At 33.4% G+C, this 21,028-nt stretch overlaps 3 protein-coding genes across 3 annotated transcripts; 1 reads left to right on the top strand and 2 right to left on the bottom strand.

The window, feature by feature from the left end:
• Nucleotides 1–14,344: 14,344 nt before the first annotated feature.
• On the bottom strand, nucleotides 14,345–15,809 carry LOC116140526 (pentatricopeptide repeat-containing protein At1g62680, mitochondrial-like). Its single transcript, XM_031426151.1, has 2 exons — nucleotides 15,048–15,809; nucleotides 14,345–14,668 (listed from the first exon to the last, which is right to left on the bottom strand). The coding sequence occupies exons 1-2, from the start codon at nucleotides 15,807–15,809 to the stop codon at nucleotides 14,345–14,347; spliced, it is 1,086 nt and encodes a 361-aa protein (XP_031282011.1).
• Nucleotides 15,810–18,032: 2,223 nt separating this feature from the next.
• On the top strand, nucleotides 18,033–18,914 carry LOC116140478 (60S ribosomal protein L19-2-like). The gene is made up of 2 exons (XM_031426105.1): nucleotides 18,033–18,182; nucleotides 18,265–18,914. Exons 1-2 carry the CDS (start codon nucleotides 18,071–18,073, stop codon nucleotides 18,651–18,653), a joined length of 501 nt encoding a protein of 166 aa, XP_031281965.1. The 5' UTR covers nucleotides 18,033–18,070; the 3' UTR covers nucleotides 18,654–18,914.
• Nucleotides 18,874–20,914, bottom strand: LOC116140471 (pentatricopeptide repeat-containing protein At1g63330-like). Its single transcript, XM_031426098.1, has one exon. It carries the CDS (start codon nucleotides 20,861–20,863, stop codon nucleotides 19,028–19,030), a length of 1,836 nt encoding a protein of 611 aa, XP_031281958.1. The 5' UTR covers nucleotides 20,864–20,914; the 3' UTR covers nucleotides 18,874–19,027.
• Between the last annotated feature and the right edge of the window lie 114 nt (nucleotides 20,915–21,028).

Below are 21,028 nucleotides of genomic sequence, written 5' to 3'. Positions count from 1 at the left end.
ATATTATGCATCATATATATATATATATGAGTAATATGTATCTTGAATTACATAGTTTTAATAACTAAAATAAGATAAATTTATTATGTCATGTATTAATAACCAAAATTAATCTTCCATGTCCTTGCTTTAGGACTACTAATTTGTGCTATATATCAGTCATTAATTACCAAACTAGTAGTGCCATTAGTTTCAAACTTTCAACCAAGCACGCAAGAATCTTTCAGCCATGAATTCTTAAGAAAATGGTGGGGTCAAGGCCCGGTCTGAATTCTCTTTTTTTTTTTTTTTTATAAGGAACAGACTTTGACAAAAAAAGATTAACGTGTGGAAATTAGTCCTCTTTTTCTTTAAAGGGAACAGACTTTGACAAAAAAGATTACCATATAGAAATTAGTCATCTTTTTCTTTAAAAGGGATAGACTTTAATAAAATAGGTTAGCGTGTGGAAAATTGAGAATAAAGTTTTGTTGGTAGACGTTGGTAATGAGTGCGATAACAAAGAGATAAAATATTTTTCAAATAAATTTATGATTTCCTTTGATTGATGTGGGGTAACAAATAAATATATTTGTCATAGGAAGATTCTTTGATCAATGTGTAGAAAGGGACAATATATAGGAGATTATTACAAAAGCCACTCAACTTTGGAATAGAAAAGCATTGGTTCTATTTCCTCTTCATCATCTTCTCTCTTTTCTTTGTTTATTTTATAATAAATGTAATTTTTTTTTATTTACAGGTACAAACAACTTTTTAATAATGGATTTCAATTTCTAGATGGCTTTTTATTCTTGCAGGACTAAGTTGTAAAAAACCAATTGTCACTGCTCATAAACATCTATTTCATGAACACTGATTCAAACATCATGATTCTTGAAACTTAATGCAAGTTCCATACTTTGGGAATCGATCCATAAACTTATGAAAATGTCAATTTCCTTACATAAACTTATGGGTCACTAGCATTCTTTTGGAAATGAAAATCTCAATCAAATAATGGAATAAATAGCATGTGCTATTTATTCCATTATTTGATTGAGATTTTCATTTCCAAAAGAAGGAAATTGGCAAGTAAGCGATAAGGAATCCATCATCTTGAGGTTTATGATCTTTCTTTATCTTAGTTTGTTGAGATATTTGTTGACATCTCAACATCTAGAAGCCCTTTAAATGTTAGTAAACGACCCAGTTACGTAGCGGAAAACAAAAAACATAAACTCTATGGATCGTTCCTTAGAACCAAGATTCGGGTACAAAAATCACAGTTTACATAAAATAATCAAATCTGCAAAATTAGTTTAAGGTTTAAGAAACCAACCCACGTTTGGAGGCTCCATCAATATTGTCTCTGAACGTGTTTGCTACCGATCTAAGTGTAGGATCGAACCATAGAGGTTCATACGAAGACAATCAACAAGAACCAAAGAGGGATTTGCTAGATCCTCTTTGGCTTTAAGAAATCAAGAAGAAAACAAAAAGTGTTTGTTTTTCAATGGAACAGAAGTGGCGTGGGAGAGTTTTGAAGCTGGAGGTTTCTCTCTTTTCAAATGAAAAATGAAAATAATAAAATAACACACACTTTTCAACTAAAACCTTTTCTTTTATAGTGTTATTTTAGTTGCCTTATTCCCATATGGAATGGGCTTGGGCTCCAACCCAAACACCCCCAAATTTGCCAAACACTCCCATTTAGATATTTTAATTTAATTTATCATTATCTTAATTAAAAGTCAATTAATATATATATTAACATTTAACAACAATGATAATTTATTTAAATATATGCGAACATATATGTAAACGGAATTTTACTTATTTAATTTTTTTCTAATAAATTAAATAAAAGCTACGACCTCAGCAAATTTAATTGCACTGTGAAATTACCAAAATACCCTTTCGCCCAAAAAGATGAAAACGCCCTTCTTTCTTCTTGAGTCTTAAATTATCTTCTATGTGTGTGACCCATAGGCTCCTCATCATACCGGTAGTGTATAGTATCGCGATTAACACCAATTAATCTTCTCACTAATACACAGATCAAGATTGGCCCATAGCAAGGCATCATGGCCACCTGATAGATTCAGATTCAGCAAAGTAGCTACCTGTCAACGATATGGTTACTGTACAATTCGATCCTTTCATCATACGTTATCTCGACGAGACGAAGGCATAGAAATGGTGTCAACCTTCGGTTACTCTCGATATTATGTATTCAATTTCTAGACCAATGACCCGTATTATAATCCAGATAGAGCAACAACTCAATTCCACTGTGGCCACAGTTTTAGTGTCATTGCCATATACTGAATTGTGCCGTGAGATAACTTCTCCCGTACCCGGGAGTGATGAATCCTCTGTCAATCCACCATAGTCTTGATACACTCCTTGATACAGCCAATCACCACCATACTGACAGCTCTGAATAGAACTGCGTTAGGCTAGTCTCAAACTGTACCAATCGGTGCACAAGGCGCTCCGGTGATCTCAAGTCTAAGGATCACATGCACCACCATTCGTTAGAGGATTTGTTCCATAGACACTGGGGTTACCATCCATATGGAATCCTCTGGTGGGTCAGTCCAGTGAACTTGCTGCGGTATATCCGCCTACAACAAGCACCCATGTGTTGCACCAGGTTGTCACCAAACAACCTTGACAAGTGAGATCAGTCACTGCCTTTCGACAGGGTCGTTCAACACTATGATAGCCTTACCGTATTATCTGTGCCCTTACTTCAGAATAATACTGGGGCTACGGACGTTTCTAGAATGGCCACCATATGTGCTCATAGGGTTCTCACTATCAAGATTTGAAACACTTGATACCCTCGTCACGGTTCTACCATTCTAAGGACATATATCAATACATATTGCAATAATAATGATTTACGCGATATAGAATAAAATGTCTTTTATTATTGATTAATGAACATTATTACAAAGAGTCAATTCTACAATAATTGATTGGCTCTAGGGTATCTACTCTAACATTAAATACGTAGGTTAAGAAGAAATTTATATATATATAAAACATTTGCACAATTTAAATACAAAGATTTAGTGGTTGTCAAATTCCATTATTTACTTGAATTTAATGATGCAATAAGGTTATATATGATTTCTATTTTTGTTTAATCACAAATACAAAATTAAAATCTCAAACCTATCTATTTTATATAATCTTGAAATCTCTTGATGAGCTTTCAATTAATGGTGTGAATTGAATGGCATGTGATCTCTCTTTGTTTAATTTATAAATATATGTTCACATTTCAACGTTTAAAAACCCTTCAATTTCGTAGGGTTGAAAACTGATTCTTTCTTTTGTCCATACAAGATATATATTGTTAAGATATCTACTAATATATCGTTTCCTTTCTTTTTCTGTCTTTTAATAAAAGACTTGATTATTAATATTTTCGTAATTTGAACAAAAAATTTGCAAAATCTGGTATTTCTTTGTTTATTTTGTAAAGACATATTTTCCTCTAATAAGACTCCAATAATATGACCAAAATTAGGAAAGTTGATGAGTGAATACTATGACCAAAATTTGTGTAGAAAAACTTGACAAAGAACAGCGTAACCAAGCAAGTGTTTAATTTCCTCCATGTTCTACTCCCTTATCTTTTGGATTCCAACCCATCGTGCATAATCCACCCACCTATTCATAAATTATATGCAAAGTTCAAACACTGCGATGACTAAAATTGAGCAAATTGATATGATATGGCCCTGGCATAGAGTTTCAAAAATCTTACATCAATGATCCCAAAAATGTGTTGCCAAATCGAACAGCAAAACATATTGCACTGAGTATAAGCTTATGTTAGTGTAACAATAGCTCTAAATCCGTTGTTCAATAATTCCTGCAAATACTTGATACTTGTTAAACAAAGAATAGCCATTCTTTTGTTGAAGCTAGCTTTCATCTTTACAAGGATTATTAGGGTAGAGAATCAGCCATATTTGTACTTCTTTTTCCCTAAGTATTGGAATTTCTTACTAGCATAATTATAAAACTGAATTGGTATATCCTTAACAACTTATAGCCATCTGCCAATTAGAGTTACATAGGAGAAATCTTTCTTAGATCCTTGCTGACATCACATCTTTAGACTTCTTGTAATTATTTTGAACCCTTAACTCCAAAATATTTTCCATAAATCTAGTCCTCATCTATGCAAATTTATAACCCAGAAAAGAGAAAAAGGCCTTCTTAGATGAAAAATCGAGGCAAAGGGCACAAGTAGTAAGAGCAGAGAGTATTTTGTGCTGAATATCATTGATATGTGTAAAACTATGTCTCCAACTTAATTTGTCAAAGACAACTCATGATAATCATTTTGGCTTACCTCAAAATTTGAGATATAGTAAGGACATGAAATATTATGTAACCTAATCAAGAAAATTATATTATATGCTGATAGTCATTACCTTAGGTCGCTAGAAACTGCCATGTAAACACCATAGGCAATTACAGTAAAAGACTCATCAAAGGTCTTTCTCATATTTATCAAAGCATTTGTTATACCTGTACCTATTAGAGGACAAAGAACGGAGGAGTAAAGAAGAGAAACTTGAAGCTATATTATTTCATTATCAGTCACAATTTACAAGTAAAGGATCAAAGTCCTTTTAACTAAACAATACAACTAACTTCAGTAACTAACCATGATTAAAGACAGCTAATTAACTATAGTCAATGTAACTACTCTAGTTTATTGTAACAAACTAAAATATAAACAAACTAAACTAAGTTAACTGTAACTACAATCTGTTACTGTAACTGTAACTTCAATATTTTATTGTAACTATTATTCTCCAATACCCCCCTTCAAGTTGGAGAGTGATAGAGATCTAAAACTCCCAACTTGCACAACAGATGATGATGAGTTCTCCTACTAAGTGCTTTCGTCAATAAATCAGCTGGTTGTTCACTTGTATGAACATATGAAGTTTTGATTAAACCATCCTTGAGTTTCTCTCGAACCAAATGACAATCAGTATCAATTTGTTTAGGGTGCTCATGGAACATTGGACTGGAAGCAATATGGTTAGCTGATTGATTATCACAATATAAAGTAACAGGAGCCAAATTATGAAAACCAAGATCAGAGAGCAGTTGAACAAGCCAAATTATTTCACAAATAGTGGAGGCTATAGCCCTATATTCTGCCTCAGAAGATGACTTGGAGATTGTAACTTGTTGTTTTGATTTCCAGGACAAAAGAGAATTTTCCAAAAAAACATAGTAACCAGTAACAAGTTTTCTGGTCATGAGACAGGAGGCCCATCTAAATCACTATATGCTTGCAACTGCATATAGTTAGTAGATGGAAAAAATAATCCCAAGCCTGGAGCAAATTTCACATATTTGACAATTTTCAATGCAACATTCATGTGTGATTGTTTGGGATTATGCATGAATTGACTTAGAAGATTCATAGAATAACTCAAATCTGGTCTAGTCATGCAAAGATACATAAGCTTCCCCATAAGTTTTTGGAAAATAGTTGGGTCATGCAAGGGAGGATCATCAGCAATGTGAAATAATTGATCATAAGTCTGAGAAGTAACCTCGAGATGCTGATCCAAAGGAATTACAATAGGTTTCAAAGCAGATAAACCTGTTTCAGAGATCAATTCAAAAGCATATTTCCTTTGAGAGATATTAATACCTTTATCAGACCTGACCACTTCAATGCCCAAAAAATACCCAATAATCCCAAGTCTTTAATCTTAAAATGTGAGTGAAGCAATTGCTTGGTGTGATTAATTAAATCTAGATGACTGCCTGTTAAGACTATATCATCCACATATACAAGTAACATCACCACTTGAGAGCCATTTCTCTTAATGAAAAGAGAGTAAGCTGACTTGGACTTATGAAAATCTCTAGAGAGAAGTGCTTAGGTGAGTTTAGAATTCTAGGCTCTAGAAGCCTGTTTTAACCCATATAGAGATTTATGGAGTTTACACACCAAATTTTGTCCAAGCTGTTTGACAAACCCTTGTGGTAGATTCATATAAATCTCTTCATGCAGATCTCCTTGTAAAAATGCATTGTCTACATCCATATGGTAGAGAGTAACAGTAACCATTTTGACAACTAGTGAGAAAGTTTATGTATAGTCTATACCAGCTTGTTGAGTATACCCTTTGGCAACTAAATGTGCCTTGTATCTTTCTAAGGAACCATTAGCTCTATACTTCAATTTATACACCCATTTACAACCTATAAGAATCTTACCAGGAGGTAAAGTGACCAAGGACCATATAGCATTATTTTCTAAGGCTTAAATCTCCTTTTTCATGGCTTCAACCCAATGTGGGTCTTTAGAGGCTTGGTAAAAGTTAATAGGTTTAGTAAGAGAAAAAAATTTGGCAAGGCAAGCTTGGTATTTAGGTGGGAGATGATTATAGGATAAAAAATTAGAGATAGGATATTTAACAACAATGGCTACTGGTTTTTGTGAAATGGTAGGACATATGAAATCAGATGTCCAGATTGGAGGCTTAGAGGCTCTAACAGATTTTCTAAGGGGTCTAGAAGGTAGGTTAGAAGGTGATGATGATGCAATAATGGGCTCAAGTGATGGTGAAGCAATACTTGGTTCTGTAATTTGAATAGTTTGTATTTCTCTATCTTAAGTGTAAGGAGATGCAAAGAATGTAGGATCAGAAAATGCTTCTAAATCCATAAAGGATTCAGATGAAAACATGTTTCGAGAGGATTTAGGCCAGGTAAATGGAAATATATGTTGATAAAAGATAACATCCTTTGTAACCTGAACAGTATGTGATTGCTAATTATACAACAAATACCTTTTTTTTGTTAAAGAATAACCTATAAAAACATAGGGTGTAGATCTAGGAGAAAACTTGTCTTTTGAAGAGAGAATAGTAGAATAAGCCAAAGAGCCAAAAACTCTAAGATGACCTAATGTGGGTGCTTTGCCAAAGAATTTTTCATAAGGAGAAATACCTTGAAGGACTGCAGTTGGAAACCTATTGATTAGGTAAACAGCAGCCTGTACACAATATCCCCAGAAATTATGTGGAATATTAGATTGAAACTTTAGGGGTCTTGCTACTTCTAAGATATGTCTATGCTTTCTCTCAACAACATCAATCTGTTGAGGAGAATAGGTACATGAGCTTTGATGAATAATGCCTTGACTAGTTAGTAAATCATGATAGTTTTTATTAAAAATCTCTAACCCGTTGTCTATTCTAATGCATTTGGGAGTGATATGAAACTGATTATGAACCATTAACAAGAATTGTTTAATGGTTTGAAATGCATCCAATTTGAATTGCATGAGAAATAACCAATTTATCCTAGAAAAGTCATCTACAATGATAAGAAAAAATGTAGCATTGCCATGAGTTGGTATCTTATATAGGCCCTAAACATCAATATGCAAAATGTTAGAAATATGATCAATGGTAGAATTACTCAAGGGAAATAGAACTCTAGTTTGTTTGGCTAATGGACAAACTTTACAATGAGGTGGAATTAAAATAGGTAGGTTTTTTACCATGAGTTTCAACACTGAATTAGGTACATGTCCCAACCTTTGATGCCAAATTTTAGGATTACTAGATGATGAACAAGATGCAGAAGGAAAACCAGACTTTTTTATTCAACTTTGAAATAGAGTTTACAACTGGATTGAAATAAGCTTTATTACAAACTGTACTAGTTATCATATCAAGATCTGATACATTGGAATTCATTTTTGAAAAAGGTACAAAGTAATAAAGGCCCTAGCTTTTTCTACCAGTCCCCTTTAACTTGCCACTCCAAAGATCTTGGATTAAGGAAAAATCAAGATAGAAAGTGATGGAGCAATTGTTGGAAGTAGTGAATTTTGACACTGAAAGTAGATTATATTTAAAATCTGGCAAATGTAAAACATTTTGTAGATGAATACTATTATCCAATTTGATAGAACCAGTATGCTTAATGGAGTTTTTGGTGCCATTAGGAAGTCCTACAGATGAATTAATGGGTGAATTCATAATAATAGGAGATTCTAAACTAGAAAATTTACTGGTCATATGATCAGTAGCACTTGAATCTGTAATCCAATCATCAATTTCATCATGACATGAGAATAAGGAAGTGATGTTACCTACAAGATTAGCTGTTGGCGTTACATTCTCCTTCCCCAGTAATTGCAAAAGCTGAGCATATTGTTCTATTGATAAGACTGTTCTTTATATTGTTCTTCCCCTTAAAATCAGCAGGGTAACCATGCAGCTTGTAACAAGTCTCTCTTTTATGCCCAGGCAAGTGACAATGTTCACACTCAAAATATGGCCTTTTCCCCTTATATTTGGAACTTTGATTATGAGTTCTTTGAGAATTTTGTGCATAAAGGCTATAGTAACCTCTGTATTGGTGTTGATTCCAGATAATACCTTCTGACTCTCATCTTGATTCACCACTGAATAGGCTTGTTTACAGAAGAGAATTTGACTACACACCATCGAGTATGAATCATTTAGTCCTATTAGTAATTGCAGTAACCTCTGTTGATTTAGATGATCAAGATAAGCCCTAGCAGATGCACTATCTGGAGGTGGTAAGCAAAATAGAGAATTCAGCTCATCCTAGAGCGATTTTAGTTTATTGTAATAAATCGCTACTGTAGATGTTCCTTGAGTGAGATTAGCTATCTCCTGGTGAATCCCATAGACTCTTGTTCTATTCACCTTATGATACTGTTCTTGTAAATCTTTCCATACCTGATAAGCACTGGTTGAGTAGACGATTCCATTGAAAATCTCTTTCGACACCGTGTTGAAAATCCAAGCTAATACCAAGGAATTACTTCTCTCCCATTGAGCCTTCAAAGTAGAATAAGATAAAGGCTTTTCACATGTTCCATCAACAAACCTTAACTTGTTCTTTGCTCACAAAGAAACAGTCATCGCTGGGCTCCATATACCATTATTTTTTGTGCCAATTAGTTGTTCTGTCACTAATACAGAACCAGGCGTATCTGATGGATGAATATAAAGAGGTGAATTGGAATCAATTGCACTCACTACTGGTTCACAAATTGACAATTTCAAGCTAAAAGAAAAAGGAAACTTTGAAGATAGATTTCAGATGAACTGATAACGAAGCTCGAAAGCTTTAATTGATCAAGAAAGAGAAAACTGGAAGCTATCGCTCTGATACCATGTTAGAGGACAAAGAACAGAGGAGTAAAGAAGAGAAACTTAGAGCTGTATTATTTCATTATCAATCACAAATTACAAGTAAAGGATCGAAGTCCTTTTAACTAAACAATACAACTAACTTCAGTAACTAACCATGATTAAAGACAACTAATTAACTATAGTCAATGTAACTACTCTAGTTTACTGTAACAAACTAAACTAAGTTAACTGTAACTACAATTTGTTACTATAACTATTATTCTCCAATAGTACCAATATGTAAAATGATGCCATTGGTCAAATGTCATCCAATTGGAATTAGAATAATCAATTTTCTTTTAAGCAAAATTTTAGGTTATATAATAAAATAGATTTACATTTATACCCTAAATTAAATTAAAAGGTTAGATACTTTTTGTTATGTGCCCTATTTTTGTCTTTTAACAAACTTTTTATCCCTTTTTAATTGTTTTTACAAACATTTTGATTTTCTCTCTTATCAATGATCATTTTGTTGGCTCACTCAAGTATTTTAAATAATAATGATTGATAATATAATGTTTAAATTAAATTAAACTTATTAATAGATCAATACTTATTTATTACTAAAGTAGTGTATACAAATATTATAGTTTGAAAATGTAAATTATATACAAACGGTAATGACACCGTCATTGAAGTAGGGTACTAAATTCATGCACCGAATGGTATGACAAAATCCTGACCAAGGCATATTTTATTTTGATATTCTAAATTTCTGATTTAGCTCCAAAAGCAGTTTTATAGTGTGAGAGAAAATGCATATATATGCGCTGATGTTTCTGGTACGAGATTGATTGTTTTTAAGTAACAAAATTCTCATCTGTTATCTGTTTATCATTGACATGGTGCTAAAGGTTTCATCTGTTGTTTGATTCACATTGTTCAAAGTTACTGCCATACCTATTCAGACTATGCTTAAATTCTCTTATACACGTTCTGTGTGCTTGCACTTTCCTTTTTGCTTATATATATACACATAGGGTTCAATATGATTCACAATAATCTTATTTACATATCACTTTAATGGTCTTGCTTAACGCTAAACTGCCGATTATGGCAAAGTGTGCTTAACTTTTACCTAAACAAAGAGAGATTTAACAGTCAGTTCATTTTTTGTTTGTTTGTTTCTAGTTTTTTTTTCTCCTATTGTTTATCATCCACATTAATTGTTGTTGAATCAATTATCGTTGTTGTTGATTGGAGGTGGGAACCAATTAATATGCCAACTAGAAGGGTGGATGTATAGATAAATACTATATAATACATCCAGTTTTTTTTTTTCTTTTGTTATGTTGGTACAATGAAATGAATGGTTCATTGTGTTTAGCTTAAAAAAACTGAAAGAAAATGAATAAATAGGTCAGCTGTGAAAAGGTTAATGTTCTATGGTCTCTCAAAATTAAATAGATTTAGAAGTTCTCTTCTTTAGGAATACCCTCCTCTGTGTTTTTGCAAAGGACACTGCTAAAATAGTCTCTAAAACATAGGTTAAGAAAAGTGATACTCAGGGCATACAAAACAGAGGTAAAAGCATACAATTCCTTGCATTATTGAGTTAAATATGATGATGTGAGTACCTATTCTCGTAATGGTTAATAAATCCTGGCTGGAAAGATTTCTCTATTCCTCTACCAACTGCTAGGCAATGAATGGTTATAGTCCATTTGGTAAAAACACAGCTATAACATGAAACTTCTTTCAAGTAATTACTGCATGTATCAATTTCATATGCAATTTAGGTTAATTAAAAATGATAACAGTTTAAATGAATAAAAGACTTCAACTTATATGTAACTGTTCTGCTATTTTTTTACCTTGAGCTTGTGCTTTCACAAACCAAACTGAATTTCTAGTTTCACCAGTTTTCCAACCCAAGCACATAATCCTCCACCTGTTTGTAAAACATAAGCACCTTAAAAGAGTGTTTCAAGATTTATGCTTTCTGAAAGTTAACTGATCCTCTGCTTTTATCTAAATTATGTATTTATAATAAATAATAAATAACTCTTAAAAATTATTTTGTTTACGTTTATCCATGTAATGTATTTATAATAAATAATAAACAACAACATTACCTGCATGATCAAAAAGCTGGCCTCACCTGAACTCCTGCAGTTCGCACGCCAAAAGAAAATCCATGGTGATCTCCAGAAATGGGAAAAAATATTTATATATCTAGACAGTGTTAGTTATGCTCTCCAACCTTTTGCCAATATGGAATGGAGATTTATAGTTGATCATTTGACTATACAAACAAGATTATTGACTTAATATTATATATCTTTAAATTTTGAATTCTACTTATCCTAGTTGTTGACAACGGTGACGATACGAGAATATATAAACAATCAAATCAATCGACATCCAAAACTAGAATCTTTAATACGTAAATATAAAATTACTCATATATGATATGAATAATAATACACCAAGTCACCAACAACCCTCTCTCACAACCCTGACGTGACAACTCGCAATTATTCAGTTCATAAAGGATCCCACATGAGTCCCGCATAGGTCCCACTAATTAATTGTAAACTGACTAATTACAAGATGTTACGTTAGAGTTGTGAGAGAAAATTTGTGAAAAATGATTGTTAGTGTAGTATTACTAATATAGTATATAAGGTAAGAATATGTATCAAAATAGTAGAAAAAAGTCTACGATGTAATCGACTGTACCATAAGTTAATGTATGCATATTATATAGGTTATTTTTAGGTTAAAAACCTCCATTACATGAATAATGTATGCATATTATTGACTTATATATATAATGGAAGTATCATTTAGTAAAACTATATTATTTATGCACATTTAAAGTGAACAAATAAACATATTTTGTTTATAGTATCTGATACCATGAAGAACTTCACAGATACAAGAAAGCAAAAGTAATGAGAGAGAGAGAGAGAGAGAGATCGCAAAAATATTTGGGAATTTTATCAATGACATTAGAATAGGCGGGCTATGTTTTGTATAGTTGTTAAACGAACAAAACGCACCGTTTTTTTTACAAGTCTTCTAATTCTTACACTTAAACCCAAGTAGCTTATATGTTCAATATTTCCCCTTAAAACAAAACGTCTTCAATTAACAGACTTTACTCTGCTCTCTGCCTTTGTCATACTACAAGACCTCTGTTCTTTTTATGATCATATTCTTTTACTACAGACTATTACTTCAATAACACCAACACTACAACATTAACATCACTTCTCATCATTCTGCACTACATATTAACACCCCACCACATTACCAGAGTCAGCCTTCATCAGCACCAACAATACTTCACCTAAACAAAATCAACATCAACATCACTTCACATAAAAATCAGCACTACACATCAACATTACTTCACATAATTCCTTTAAACTAACTAATTAATCAGCAGCACACAACTCAGAATCAACTTCACTAGCACCAACACCACATAAGCAACATCACTAGTAGCATTATTTATTCGGGTAACTCGCAGTGACATTCAGTTCTTCACTCAAGAAAACAAACCTGTTACCAGGAAGTGCTTTGGTCAAATTAAAATTAAAAAGGGGTGTGTTTAAAGCTTCAGAAAAGGCGGCTGCAAGAGTTCTCTCAAGTGTGGTACAGGAGGTGTGGCATTATCCTAATGAGGCCAATCACATCTCTTCTGTTTCCAGTAAGTCTTAATTGTTTATATATACATCATAACACTTGTTATATTTTAGGTTTGATGCTAAATGAAAACGTGCACTTGCAGGAATGGACATAAGAAGGCTGGCTGGTAAAGGATGAATTGATGTGAAAAAGCCTAGCACAATCCACTCAAATCAACAACAAAGCTTTAGCTGGACTACAACAGTTTTGATAGGACTGACCTAAACAACACGAGATTCTCGCACAATCAATTAGAAAATGAAAAATCTACCACACTCAAGCAAAATCATACATGGAGACTGTTCGGCTGCTTGTTGATTGGCAAAGTGCACTTGGTCCCATCTACAAATTTACCCACTTTGATTCGATTTGCGACCCGACCCACATGCACCCAAAAAAGGTGCTGCACCATTCTGATAACACCATAATTCATCATAGGCTAATGCAGATGAAACAAGAACTTGAACTTCCAAAAAAAAATAAAAATGAAAAAAAAATCTATAAAATCTCAGAACCAAAGTTGCTTATCACTCTCACAAAATAAAGTGCATATATATTATAACTTTTATCCTTACAATTACCACATGAACGTATCTCCAAATTTCATGGACATACCCAAACTTTGGCATAGTTAAAACCCCACCCTTGGATGGAAAAATCGCATAATGAAAAAAAATTGTCAAGGGTTTACAATCCTAAACATCTAACAACGTACCCAGAACAAATTTTCGTCCAATCATAACAAAGATGACAAATATCAATGGGGTTGAGAAAAGATAGAATTTTACCACATATTCAATAGAATTGAATCCAAGAACAACATTGTTAGATAAATTGTATTAAATGCAATCCAACCTAATTAAGGATTAGATGAAATTCAATTTTTACTTTAATTAGTTTCCACACAATATTCTTTTAAGTTCCTAGTACAAAATTGGGATACAAAACTATAAAAAGTTCATCTAATCATAAATATCCTAACTATCAAGTGTCATCTTGGCCTCAGACAGTATACTCTCATATATCCAGAACTAACTGCAAAGAGTTTAAAATAACTAGAGGAAGCAGAATTCAGTGAGAAAACAAATTGAAATAAGCAAAAAAACTTACAATAATATAAAGGATTAAATGCGTGAAGATTTATGATCAAGAGGTGCTATATAGAAAAGAAAGAGAAAATACTATCACTTGTAGTATAAATTTACAGACATTCACAGCATTGAAGATGGTTTTTATAGTCAAGCACAGCAATATTCATCATGTCAGCCTCTTGTTGACTTTTGCGGGAAATTGAGGAAGCAACTTCAAAAGTTCTTTATCCTTTGACAGTAAATCCACAACTAGAAAATGTGATCATTTGGTATCACATTTCTGTCCTTCATTTTGTGAAGAAGTTCAACCACTTTAGCTGCCTCATTATTTTGCAAAAAACCTCGCATAGATTATTGAATGTAAAGACATTTGGAGCACAACCCTTTTTTTCCATATCAAATCACAATCATATCCTTTCGTAGTTTTCCCTCTTTACAAAACCCATTGATTAAGATGGTATATGTCATAACGTCTGGCTTTAGGCCTTTTTGAGGCAATTTGTCAAATATCTCCCAGCATTCGATCATTCCATTTTCACACAACCCATCAATGAGGCTGCTATAGATTTCAATACTAAGTTTAAACTCATAGTACTCCAAAGTACGAAACCATTTTGCTGCCTCCAGAACACGGCCATTCTTGCATAGCCCATCAATCAAAATATTATATGTAAATGAATCAGGTGCGACATTATAAATTTTCATCTCAGCAATAGTTTTCTGTGCAGCTCCACCTTATTTGATAGAAAAAGACCAGTCAACAAAGCGTTGATGTAAATACTGCCGGTCTAATTTTCTTTGAAATCTTTCCCTGAAAGACTCATAGCATTCTCTAATTTCCTATTCTTGCCTTGGCATGGATCAAATACTATAACTGACAACGTTAGGCTTACAGCCCTTAGTCTCCATAGAGATTAGCAGCTCCCTTGCATCATCAACTCATGCAGCAAGCAATAACCTCCATCAAGTACTATAAATAAATATGTCTGGTTGCAAACCTCTTTGGATCATCAATTCTAACAATCCATTAGCTTCCTCTATCTTTCCCTCCTTGCAAAACCCTTATAATGTATTATATGTAGCACATTAGGCTGCAAACCTTGATCCGCCATCTCAGTAAACAAACAACTACAGCCTCCTCCAAATTTCCCACAAAACACAAACCGTAAATTAGAGAGGTACAAACGACCACATTTGGCTTAATTCCTCTACTCTTCATTTCCAAAAAAACTTCTTTGGCCCTATCAACCAACCCATCTTTGCAAACACCATCGATAATACTACCATAAGAAACAATATCAGGCCTAACCCCAAACACAGCCATTTTTTTGAACAACCTCATAGCGTCCAAACTCCTATTCTCCAAACACAAACCTTTAATCAAAGAATTAAAAGTCACGGCATCTGGGTTAAAACCCCACCTCACAATCCTCCCAAAAACAACAAAACCATCACAAACTCGACCCACATTACAACAGCAATTAATCAAAATATTCAAAGTAAAAAGATCCGGCAACAACCCAATTGAACACACTCGCTTGTAAAGCGAAATGACGTCTTCATAAAACTTCTTCTTAGCAAGAGCTCCAAACAACCGGTTGAATGATAAAATTGGTGGTTTGGGTTGCATATGAATCATTAAACGAAAGAAATAGCGTGCTTCATCAAGAGTGATATTACCTTGTTTACAATTTTTTTGAAGGAATTGATCAAGCCTCGCTACCTCTTCAACGTTATGTACTGAATCTTGTGGTACAGTTGTAGTCACTTTACATGAATTTGTGAATGAAGATGAGAGTTTGGTTTTCGTAACCGTTTCAGAAGAAGAAGAAAAACGCCGAAGAAAGGTTTTGTACGCCATTTGAGTAGTGCCGTTTGTGGATGATCTCGGGTTCGAACTGGCATAGTCTTTTGTAGGTTTACATAATAACAATAACACAATCTCATCGGAAATGATTGAGATTTGAGAGTGGGATAAAATGTATTTATGTGAAACCTGTAGGGTTCACATGTTATTATCCAGACACCACGGGCATGTTAAAACAAGCAAAATTATAATAAAATTTTATCACTCCCTCTTTCATTCTCTCTTTAATATAATGACCATGGTTGTTAAATCGGGTATTATATCATGTATCGAAAGCCTAATTTTTTGAATCGTATATCGCATATCGTATCGTATCGTATCTTAGGATACACTTTTTTCAAAAAAATTAATAAAATAATCAAAATTTTAAAAAAATTAATATCATTCCCAAGATTAATTAAAGAATTTTGTGGTATTATTGACTTTAAATTATGGTATTACATAATCAAAATTAATCACAAAATTAAAAATTTATATTATTTTCTCTCAACTATTCATATCATTTCCAGGATCAATGATATCTCCACTTATATTATTATTATCATGTAAAATGGGTAACACGTATTCCTCTTCATTTTCTCCATGCAAAATGGGTAAATTTAGACAGGTTTTAGTGAATCGGGTTGGGTGACCCGGTTTCGACCCGATTTTTTTTTTGGGCCTTTAGCCCAAATTAATAAAGTTGTATCGATCTATATTAATATTTTTAAGGATATGAACGGATACGTATCATATCGTAGGATACATATCAACGTATCGAAAAGTTTAAGATACACTTTTGATACGTATCGTTAGCGACCTGTATCGAATCGTATCGTATGATACATATCGAATATCGTAGGATACTAACAACCATGATAATGACACGTATTCATCTTATTTTTAAAGCACATTTGCTTTATTTTATTACAACTTCGTCCATCCTCTTTACCGACCAAACTTCCAAGTAGTATTGTCCTAAAGACAACTTTCACCCTTGTCGAAAAGTATCTTAGAGACTGAATAACCTCCAAAATTCAATGACCAAATTTTAATGAAAGAAACATATTAATACATTCAATTAAAAATGGTGTCCGTTACTTAAACAGTGAATTTAACATTACGATGAAACTGTATGTGAATCGATGTCGGAATCTATGTCCTCATGGACTGGACGGTATTAGAGACGAGTGCAAAGAGCCCTTGGTCTTTACATGAATCAGATTTATTATAGATAGGCGTCCGTCCAAATAATTTAAAAAAAAAATTTAATTTATTATAGATAGGCGTCCGTCCAAATAATTTAAAAGAAATTTGCATTCAATGGACAGTCATCCCTTTTAGATGGATGTCTATCTATTATTCATATTCATTAAATTTTTGTCATTTAACTTTTGAGTAATTGGACAAGTTTCATTAAATTTTTGTCCATAAGATGGATGCCCAATTAAATAAATTAATGTATTAAATAACTTTTGACAACTTTTGGACAATTAATGCATTAAATAAATTTAAAATTTGTTAATATTAAAAGATGGACAAACGTCCATAACTATGGACAATCGTCCTAATAAGAGGATGGGCGTCCATAAACAATTTATGCCAAATTTTTTAAGTTTAAACTATGAACAGACGTTCCATTCTAGGTGGACGACCGTTATATGGATAGTCGTCCATTTCAAATGAACAGCCGTCCAATAACAATAGATGATCGTCCATATTTGATGGACGACCGTTCATTCGCGAAATATTTGTTAACGTGATACATTGTTCGTCTAATTCAGTGGACATATCGTTCGATGTCCGTAGCATTTTCCGTATAACTTTTCATTATCAACAGATTTTTACAAACACATACAATTCTCCGGGACTATATGCAGAGCCTTTTGACTCACATCATATATGCTCACATAAGGAAGTATAAAAGACAAAGACACAATGAACTTTTGATTGAATGTATTAATTTTAATCACCCTACTTTGTCCCCAAGAAAAGAAAACAACTTTCACTTGTTTCCCAAGCATAGATATCCAATATTTTAAGTATTCCATATTAAATAAAATTAACACTATAGTACTGTATTGAATCTTAGTCAACTAAAGGCTCTCAATAATACAATCATGTAAAATTACTAAGCTCATTCAGCCTAATAAAAATTAAATTATAGAATAAGGTGCAAAGTTTGCTTTTGCATCAAGTAAATTTAGCTATAAATCCAGAACATTTGCGTTTCACCATTGTAATAATTTCTATTGCAAAACAAATTAAAATTGAAAATGGTGTGTTTAAAGCTTCAGAAAAGGCTGGCTGCAAGTCTTCTCAAGTGTGGTAAGGGGAAAGTGTGGCTTGATCCTAGTGAGGCCAGTCACATCTCCTTATCCATTTCTAGTAAGTCTTAATTGTTATATATATACATCATAATAGTTGTTATGTTTTACGTTTAAAGATAAAAGAAAACTTGCACTTGCAGGAATGGACATAAGAAAGCTGGTAAAGGATGGATTGATAGTGAAAAAGCCTAGCACTGTCCACTCAAGATCAAGAACAAAGCAAGCCCATGAAGCAAAGAGAAAAGGGAGGCATTCAGGATATGGGAAGAGGAAGGGGACAAAAGAAGCAAGGCTTCCATCAAAGGTTTTGTGGGTGAGGAGAATGAGAGTGCTTAGGAAATTGCTTTTCAAGTACAGGGAGCTCCAAAAGATTGATAAGCACTTGCACCATAAGCTCTACTTGGAGGTCAAGGGAAGTGCTTTTAAGAACAAAAGGGTGCTTTTGGAGAATATTCATAAGTTAAAGAGTGAAAATGTAAGAGAGAAAGAGCTTTTTCATAGTCAGTTTATGACAAAGAAAACTCAATAAATTTAGTTTGTAAAATGCAATCCAACCTAATTATGGATTAGACCAAATTCAATACTGAAATAAGCAAAAAGACTCAAATCAACCTTATTCAACTTTAATTAGTTTCCACACAATACTCTTATTAAGTTCCTAGTACAAAATTGCAAAGAGTTTAAAATAACTAGAGGAAGCAGAATTCAGGTGAGAAACAACAAATTGAAATAAGCAAAAAAAACTTACAAATAATATAAAGGATTAAATACGTGAAGATTTGTCATCAAAGGATGCTATATAGACAATAGAAAGAGAAAATACTATCACTTGTAGCATAAACTTACAGACATTCACAGCATTGAAGATGGGTTTTATAGTCAAGTGCAGCAATATTTATCATGTCAGCCTCTTGTTGACTTTTGCGGAGGAAATTGAGGAAGCAACTTCAAAAGTTCTTTATCCTTTGACAGTAAATCCACAACTACGGAAAATGTGGTATCATTTGGTATCACATTTCTGTCATTCATTTGGTGAAGAAGTTCAACCACTTTAGCTGTCTCATTATTTTGTAAAAAGCCTTGCATAAGAGTATTGAATGTAACAACATCTGGAGCACAACCCCTTTTTTCCATATCAAATAAAAAATCATATGCCTTTTGTAGTTTCGCTTCTTTACAAAACCCATGGATTAAGATGTTATATGTCACAACAGTTGGCATTAGGCCTTTTTGAGGCAATTTGTGAAATAACTCCAAAGCAATATCAAGCATTCCCTTTTTACACAACCCATCAATGAGGCTGCAATAGATTTCAATATTAAGTTTAAACTCATAGTACTCCAAAGCACGTAACCATTTTGCTGCCTCCAGAACACAGCCATTCTTACATAGCCCTTCAATCAAAATTGTATATGTACCTAGATTAGGTGCAACATTATGAAGTTTCATCTCATTAAATAGTTTCCGTGCAGTTCCAACCTTATTTGACAGAAAAAGACTAGTAAGCAAAACGTTATATGTAACAACTGTTGGACTAATTCCCTTCGAAAGCATTTCCTTGAAAAGACTCATAGCATCCTCTAATTTCCTATTCTTGCCATAGGCATTGATCAAAGTACTATAACTGACAATGTTAGGCTTACAACCCTTAGTCTCCATAGAGATTAGCAGCTCCCTTGCATCATCAAATCTATGCAGCAAGCAATAACCATCCATCAAAGTACTATAAATATATGTGTCTGGTTGCAAATCTCCTTGGATCATCAATTCCAACAATCGATTAGCTTCCTCTATCTTCCCTTCCTTGCAAAACCCACTTATCATTGTATTATACGTCAGTAAATCAGGCTGCAGACCTTGATCCACCATCTCAATAAGTAAGCCTTTAGCCTCCTCCAAATTTCCCACAAAACACCAACCGTAAATTAGAGAGGTACAAACAACCACATTTGGCTTAATTCCTCTACTCTTCATTTCCAGAAACAATTCTTTCGCCTTATCTACCAACCCATCTTTACAAAGACCATCAATAATACTACCATAACAAACAATATTAGGCTTACAAATAAACCCTCTTTCACCATTACTAGCAACCATTTCTTCGTGTATCCTAAGCGCAATACTCGTGTTCCCTGTCTGGCACAACCCGTTAATCAAAGTCCCATACGTAATCACGTTAGGCCTAACACCAAACACAGCCATTTTCTTGAAGAACCTCATAGCCTCCATACCCCTATTCTCCAAAAGCAAACCTTTAATCAAAGAACTAAAAATCACAGCATCTGGGTAAAAACCGCACCTCAAAATCCTCCCAAAAACAACAAAACCATCACAAACTCGACCCACATTACAAAAACAATTAATCAAAATACTCAAAGTAATTAAATCTGGCAACAACCCCATTGAACCCACTCTCTTGTAAAGCGAAATGACGTCTTCATAAAACTTCTTCTTAGAAAGACCTCCAAACAACCGGTTGAATGATGAAATTGGAGGTTTGGGTTGCATATGAATCATTAAAGAAAAGAAATAATGTGCTTCATCAAGAGTGATATTACCTTCTTTGCAATCCTTTTTAAGGAATTTATCAAGCCTCGCTACTTCTTCAACGTTATGTACTGAATCTTGTGGTGTAGTTGTAGTCACTTTACCTGGTTTTGTGAATAAAGATGAGAGTTTGGTTTTCGTAACCGTTTCAGAAGAAGAAGAACAACGACGAAGAAAGGTTTTGGAGGCCATTTGAGTAGCGCCGTTTGTGGATTATCTAGGGTTTCAAACTGGCCCAGTCTTTTCTCTTTTGTGGGTTTACATTTAAATTGTGGGATAAAATATATTTATGTGGAACCTGTAGGGTCTACAGTAATTATCTAGACACTGAGGGCATGTTAAAAGAAACAAAATTAT

This window comes from Pistacia vera, unplaced genomic scaffold, assembly GCF_008641045.1.
Source record: "Pistacia vera cultivar Batoury unplaced genomic scaffold, PisVer_v2 Contig373, whole genome shotgun sequence".
Taxonomy (NCBI): Eukaryota; Viridiplantae; Streptophyta; class Magnoliopsida; order Sapindales; family Anacardiaceae; genus Pistacia; species Pistacia vera.
This window is presented reverse-complemented; position numbering and strand designations above follow the sequence as displayed.